We start from the raw sequence: 7,920 nt of genomic DNA on the forward strand, positions 1-7,920 counted from the left end.
AAAAAAAAAAGAAAAAAGAAAGAGAAGCTGTGGAAACTCAATTACACTGACTTTCAACAGTGTTCTTTTTAGTAAGTTAATTACTTGCTCTGGTCAGTTGGGCATTTAGAACACTTTTGGATCAAAGCTTTTGCTGTGTCTGCTCAAGATCATGCTTATCAGTTATCAGATGCTTGGGACACATAAAGCACTTTAAGAATGGAAGAAATTTTTATTTTTAAGAATTACAGTGGGTTTTTCTTCTGTAAATATCAATCTTATTCTGAAATATTTTGCAGGTCAGGATCAGAATGTTTTCGAAGTTGTTGTCTAGTCTTTGTAGGAAGTAAGCAATTTCTGGGCTGTATGTTCTAATGTGATGAATCTGAGATTCTAATTTCTCAAAGTAAGCAGGATCACAACATAGCTGGAAATCATGTTGCAATCTGGAATCAACTATAATAATTGATACATTCTTTTTCTCTGATGTTGGATAAATGTACAGGCACTGATTCTGTCAGTGTCTGCTGATGGGATGTGGACCTTTCTGTGTACAGACATGATCATAGTGACAAATACTACTTCTCTGATGGAATGCAAGGGGTGGGTATACTTCCATGTGAGAGCTGTTACCCTCCATTTGTATATTGGTGGTGGGTATCTACTTTGAAACATTTCCCATTCAGTGTTCTTCATTGCTCCATGAAGAGGTATCAACTGTTGCCTGGCGTTATCACTGAGGGAATTGTTTGCTGTTGTGGGGTATGGTCAAGCCTAAAGGATTCAACGAGGGGGATAACTGCAGGAGAAGTAGCTGAATGTCAGCAACTGACTTCGTGGTTTCTTTTGTTCAGTTGGCTCTGATCCAGAATTTGCCCGCTATGTTGCTGGAGTCAACCAGGCTATGCAACAAAAAAGGCAAGCACAGCACGTCCGTCGTCCAAGCAACACCCGTAGCAACTGGCCTCTTCCCGATGATCCTCATAAAACCTGGCCCTTTCCTGAGTATTTCACAGAAGGGTAAGAGATTGGACAGGCTACATAGTTTTATTGTTTGAGTCTAATTTTACACTCAAACTTGGCAGAATGGGGGAATACTGGGTGTTTTTTCCAGTTGCTACTGCATCTGTGAAAGCTGCACTTCATTATGTCAAGAGTGAGAAATCTGAGCCCTTCCTGCTTCACTGATACTGAAGCACTGACATTTGTTTGATGTCTTCTTTAGAGTGGAATGTATACGAATTTGACTTGAACAGAGGAAATAAGGAATTTATAGCACAGATTCATTCAGAATGGTTTTCTTTAAGAATTCTGAAAACCTTTAAGACCTAGTTTTGATGAATAGTGATGCTATCGAAGTTGCAGTGCCTGGCTGAGTTCAGCTTTCCAGATTTTAGCCATTTAATCTTGCTGCTATAAGGCATGTGCCTTATACCAAGAACTTCAGTTATTCTTAATGTCTTCCAAATCATAACTATTTTATTACAACGAAGTGTTTCAAGATCCTCTGTCCATCTGTCCATAATAGCTGTGATTCTCCAACTAGCTTAAAACCAGTAGGACAAATGTGTGTTCTAGCTCAGTTTTGCAATGAAAAAGTGCTCAGTGATTCCAAAACCAAGAATCCTTTGTTTCTCCCTCCTGACCAAGAGAGGCACTTTTAATTTATATTATTATTTTAGTAGAATATAAAGTGAGTATAATAGACAAAGCAGTTGATGTGATTAAATAAGTGGAAGTATTTGTATTACTGGTACTTTTTACAAAGTATTGAAATTTCTTTGTGCTCTGAGGTATCACCTGTGACAAAAATTCAGCATAACTAACTCGGGCATACAGCCTGGACCAGGCACTATACAAACAAAGACTAATACAACTTTTTGCCTTACAGTGATGTGACAAATAGCTGGTCTGGTACTCAAGGAGACTCTGCCAGCTCAAGTGATGAGACCTCCTCAGCTAATGGAGACAGTTTGTTCTCCATGTTCTCAGGGCCAGACCTTGTTGCTGCTGTAAAGCAGAGAAGGTGAGCAAAATTAACAGAAATACATACCACTTCGTAAAATTATTTTTTTGCTATTTTCAGTAGCCACACAAAGGAAACTCCTGCCAATTAGACGAATATATACAAATGTCAGTTTAGTTGATGATATGGATCAGTGCATGGTGCGTCTGAGTTCAGTGCTTGGGATTCTCAAATTGAGTTGTATTAGTAGCTGTCATCTTAAACAAACTAGAATCTGCAAATAGCCAGTTGGCTGAAATTCAGTGTGTCTAGAAAAGATCTGATGCTTTCCCTCTTCCAAGATAATCTATTTTGGCTGACACTTCTTTCTAAACTACTGAAGTCTTAAGAGTTATCATCTTTGAACTGGTTTTCTAAACTGGGTACTTCACTGCAGCTTTGCCATGTCCCAAATGTTGTGCATTTTGATGCCAGCAGGTTCCTATCTCCTGCCTTCTGTTGCAAATTTGTAGCACTCAAGAAATACTGCTGATAACATTGTGTAGACTTTTGTCTGGAGCACCTGACAAACTGAAGCCACAGAAGGGTGTATGTCAGGGGCAGATTGATTTGGGTGACTCATTGTTTTTTAAAAAAAGTAACTGTCACTCTATTTTTTGGGCAGAAAACACAGCAGTGGTGAACAAGAACCTAGTACACTACCATCACCACCTCTTCTTTCTGCAGATGACCGTAATCAGGTAAGCTGAAAATGGCTTTGCTTAGTCATTTTTCCTGTTTGCATTTTGGGCTGGTTTACACTAGGAAAACAACTAGAATAGCATCTGCATCTCCAGATTGCCTACCTCAGCTAAAACCAAAACCATCTGCACTCCAGTAGTTATAGAGGCTTTTATCAAAGTTGCCAAGTTTAAATATTAGAACTGGAAATCACTTCTCTTTTTCTCTTGTAGCAGGAATTATCACAAAATCTAAGATTTCAAGTTAAGCTAGGAGGCAACACAGTTGATTTTAATCGTCTGTGCAAAGAAAACTGAAGTATCACCAGATTTATTATCTGTCTTGCTAGAAATTTTGACTTAAAGCAGGCCTATGTCTCAGGCAAACGTGCTAAAGAAAATAAAATGTTTTTCAATAGGCAGATATTTTAAGAGTTGAGAGTGCTATATAATATATATATATGCATCAATTCTGCTTTCAAACATAAATTAATCTTCTGAAAATGTCTTAAGGGCATAGGATGATGTGTTAAGTATTGTCTCAAAAAATAAGTGTTTTGGTATTAAAACAAGGGGGGGAAAAAGACCCCCACAAAACACCCAAACCAACTGATTTTGTTTTCTCAGGATAATAAAACCAAAACTTGGCCTCCAAAGGCACCCTGGCAGCATACATCCTCTGTTACAAACACGCTCCCCGGTCAGAGCACATCTCTCTATCCCATGAGCAGCCCAGTCAGCCAGTGGAGTGACACGATGCAGATCCTCCAGTCACCGGTGTGGGCGGCAGCCAACGACTGTGCAAAAAAAAACTCTAACTTTGCCTACGCGCAGCAGCAACAGCAATCGCAACAGGCTTCCCAGCACAAACAGATGAATAAGGGCTTTAAACCTTTTCCGGTAAAGCACGAACGCAGACCATCTTACCTGCATCAGTACTAACTGCTTTTCATATTGGAAAGTGCAGCACAGGGCCAAACATAAATTACATATACTTTGTTTCACAATTGTGTATTGGCTGTATCCTGTTTATCTCATTAAATACGGAATTGAGGGGATTTGGGTGAGATATACAAACTCTTGAATTCTGATTTACAGTGCTGAGCAAATATGGCCAATATGTTTGTTTGTTTGTACATGAAACAGCCCAAAACTGTGATGTAGAAATGCTTTTAAAAATGTGTATATTGCCTTTACTTTCAAAATCTTTTTTTAAAAGAACTGCTGAAGGACTACCATACAAGAAACACTGTATTTTATAGCTATTTTTCATATAGATTTATAGTTAAACATCTTATGAAACACACTGAATATGTTGAAGCAAATAGATAGAGGTCACTTTGCTCAACACTGTGTTTAAAGTTACAATGGACAAGCTGTAAAGCCTTTCTATTTGCCGTAAATGGCCTGTGGGCGCCTTTTTTAAAATGAAGTGCAACAGCAGCTTTTTGTGTGCCACACGAGTTGAATTTCATTATGAAACTGTTGCAGAAACAGTTGTGAAATTTGAGTTTTGTGGTAGTTTCCTTACTCGAAGTAAAGCATCAGAACCACTCAACCTTGTGTCACAAACTTTACCTGAGCTGCTTAAAGTAGATGGCGTCTGTGTGGATAATATGACACTGGTTTTCAAATAAACGCACCCTTTCTTACTGCTTCATTTGGCCAAAGGCATTATCCACACAGTGCTCCTTAAGTGTGTGAAAGTATAGCCTAAGAGACTACTTGCGTATATTTAAAGTCTTAGTTCAGATGCTACAGTTGATGAAAAATTGTGAGCTGGCTCAGAAGATACTAAACTGAAATGTGGGGTAGCAGTTAGTTAAGAGAACCTTTTTTTTTTTAAGAGGATAAAGTAATTATTTGCAGACAATAATGTGCCATTAAGTGAACCTGTGGAATTAGGAATAATCTTCCAACCAAAGTGGATCCTGGAGAGTTGACTGGTGCTTAAAATTTGAAGAACAATGGTAAATATATGTATAGCTATCCCACTGTATATTAACTGAGATTACAGAAGATTCTTTATATAGTTAGAGCTTATTTAAATTTTCATATTTCATCTTTGAAAGAGTCTAAAAACCACAATATTTTCTGGTATAAGAGTTTTGACAGTATTAATCTTATTTTTGTATTTTTCTTAAGTCATATCATTCTAATATGTTAACTACTAGTAAAATGGGTTATTAGTTCTAACTACATAATTTTTCAATGAAGATAAAGCACATTTGTTGTTTTTGTTTTTACAAACTAAGTACATCTATATCTAAAGATACCAAAAAAGAAATACATTATATATATATATATAAAGTATACACAACACTAAAACTATTAAACATTTGGGTATTTAAAACCCATCCACCTTTTTTGTTCGTATGGTGACGGGCTATATTTGCAGGCCCAGATTGTTACCTTTTGTGCTGTTTGAGGATGCCAATGTTGCCTGTATTTATGATATTGTCACCATGTTTTCTGAAACTTCATACTTATGTTTACAAAGATTTGTTTGCTGTACATAGACTTTTTACAGTAATGTGCTTTGCACAATCAGTGTGGCTTCTGTCTGTAAAATGTTAATGGTCTGTACTACTATAATTTTGAAAACCCTCTGCTGAAAATGTTAGTGGTTATTTAACTTGATGAATGGTTTTGAGTTTCCTAAATCTTGTCATTTAGATCTAGTATTAAATCCTAAATTTGGTTGTACTTACTGGTTATTCATACTAAGACCAAAATGGAAGTTAATGAAAACACTTAAATTTTGAATTTTTTCTAACAAGTGCCAAAATTATTGCTACAGTTTTTGCAGTTTATTCATAATTACAAATGCTGGCAAGTCGCTGGCAGGTTTCTGGACCTACATAAGTGAATTGCGAAAACAAAGTTTGTCTGCATTTGACCACGTAGGTGCTACTCTGTCCTTTGCTTCCGATCGTTTTGAACACTGGTGATTTTAAGAATTGTTGCACTTGGCAAATGAGTCTTGCCATTAAACTTCACTTACACTGCCAAGTGCAAGGGTTTGGTGCTTAGTTAACTTACCCTTATTGCAGTGCTTCTTGTGAATAGCTAATGCTTCTGAACTGGAACTGTACATTTTGTATTTTAAAGCTTCTGTAAAAGTAAACTATTTGCTTTATTAAAGATACATGTTTAATAGGTCATACCTGTTCAAAATATGCACCTTCCTGAAAATGAGCAGCACCTTAAACTGTAACTTTGGTTTGTAAACAAAGATCTTATTTCATTAACATGGGATTATTTAACAGTTTGAAAATTGTCAACTGCGTACTTACTGACTCATAATGAAATGAACTTTATGCACTGTACGATCTGAAGCATCTTAAAGGGCAGTTTTTCAAGTACATTGCACTGAAAAACATGATACAGAAAGTGCCCCAGCACTGTCTTTGAACTAGCAGTGCAGACGAACATTGAATTTTTAGCACTCACAGAGTAAATAATTTTGATGGTAGTGAGTGAAAAGTAAATTCCATTCCCTGACAAAACTATTATCAAGGCTATTAATTTAGCTTATGTTGATTGTGCCACTGAAATGCACTATCAGAGGTGTGCAAGTAAGCTGTGCTCTGTCTAGCTAAGAGTGACCATACCTGCTGACAAATACCCAGGAAGCATACGAATCCATTTTGATTTTGCAAGAATTTACTTGTTGACAGAGTCTGCAATACAGAGCATTTCAAGCAAAAACCGGAACAGTCTTGACACACCTCGGGCAAACACAGCCTTTTCTCACTGAAAGAAAGGCTCATTTCTCCCTTGCACTAAATTGCTCCAAGTTATGCAAGTCTCATCTTTCCTAGAAAAATTAACATTTGTTCCACGAAATCACCGAGCTGCTCCTTTGTTAACACACTGCATTAATACAGAATATAATTTAGAAATAACATTTTTAGTTTATTAAGCACAATTCCTGTGATACAATATACAAAACAGTCTACTGCTTATATATATATATGACAACATATATGACCGACTTTTTGTCATGCTGGAGGTGGAGAGAAGTGACCTAGGTAAATGCTTACCTTATTATTACACAACCTTAGTCATGAAACAGGCTCTGCTTCAATGGGACTGCAAGAGTCCTCCAAAGGCATCTCTGGTAGTGCTGTCCTGACAACCAGGCTATTTTCAGAAGTATACTATGGGGAGTTTTTTGGGGGCGGGGGAGGAAGTGTGATAAATAATTATAAGCCTTAAGTTCTGCTTACAGTAACACAGAAAAAAACTAGCCTAATATTACAGCAAAATCTACATTCATGTTTTTAACATAAAAGTATGGATGACTTTTTACCTGCCTTTCAAGACCACAGCTCAGCTCTCAAAGTGGGACTCTAAACTATTTCTACAGATTCTAAAAGCATCACTGCTCGTGTCCTGGTACACGGAGTCAGTCTGCAGTCTTCTGTGTGCTGGGGGGCGTCGCATCAGCAATTGTAGCTAAATAAATGAGGTTTCTATGCAAGATATGCTGGTACCTGTGAGAGGAAGAAACACATTATCTGGGAAATTTGTTCTTGTCTAGCAAACTACTCACACTTGAATACTCGCTTTTGTAATCTGATCAATATTTGCTGTTTGGGAAAGACAAAACTAAAAATAACAACAACAACAATAAAAAACAGGACAAACACTTCCACATGCTCTTTTTGTCCTAAAGCCCAGTATGCTGCACTGGACTGCACTCTAACCTCGTACCTTCTGCTTACCAACTTGGGTAAGTAAGTACACGTGCACGGTAGAATCACTGCATGATTGACGCTGAAACGATGCAGAACTGCAAGAAAGCAGCTCAGGGGCAAGAGATGACAAAGCTCCGCGGTTGGGCGGGTCTGGACCTGCAGCCAGCCCGCGCCCAGGCTCAGCAGCCGTTGCCAGGCTGTCACTCAGGTCCTCCCCGCGTTTCAGAGCCCAGCTGCTGCAGAGCCACAAGCTGCCCACCCTCACTCTTCTGTAAGGACCCCTCAGTGTTGTACACACCCTGGGGGGGAGGAAAAGCCTGCCCAGAGCTGTGTTCCACGTTAACACTGAACAAAAACTGCGGCAGAAAGGAGAAGGCACCAGATTTATTCTGCACAGCATTTCTGCTTTACAGAGCTGTGAAAATACTCCTTCGGGAAGCCTCAGAAGAAGTACAATCGCATTTTCTTCTTAACGGCGGAAGGCTCTGGAGAGCAGGAGCCGCGCTCCCCTCCCCTCAGGACTTCGGGGACTTGGAAGCTGCCGGGCCCCGGA

The 7,920-nt window shown here is 38.5% G+C and overlaps 1 protein-coding gene across 1 annotated transcript; it reads left to right on the forward strand.

Annotated features, from left to right (window-relative positions):
* Nucleotides 1-833: 833 nt before the first annotated feature.
* On the forward strand, nucleotides 834-3,745 carry LOC104462811 (uncharacterized protein KIAA0355-like; the record flags this gene model as incomplete). The annotated part of the gene is made up of 4 exons (XM_010074922.1): nucleotides 834-999; nucleotides 1,871-2,005; nucleotides 2,610-2,685; nucleotides 3,292-3,745. Coding segments are annotated over 4 exons (692 nt in total), but the record flags the coding sequence as incomplete, so codon positions are not given.
* Nucleotides 3,746-7,920: the final 4,175 nt, after the last annotated feature.

The sequence above is a fragment of the Pterocles gutturalis genome, unplaced genomic scaffold (assembly GCF_000699245.1).
Source record: "Pterocles gutturalis isolate BGI_N339 unplaced genomic scaffold, ASM69924v1 scaffold52812, whole genome shotgun sequence".
Lineage (NCBI taxonomy): Eukaryota > Metazoa > Chordata > Aves > Pterocliformes > Pteroclidae > Pterocles > Pterocles gutturalis.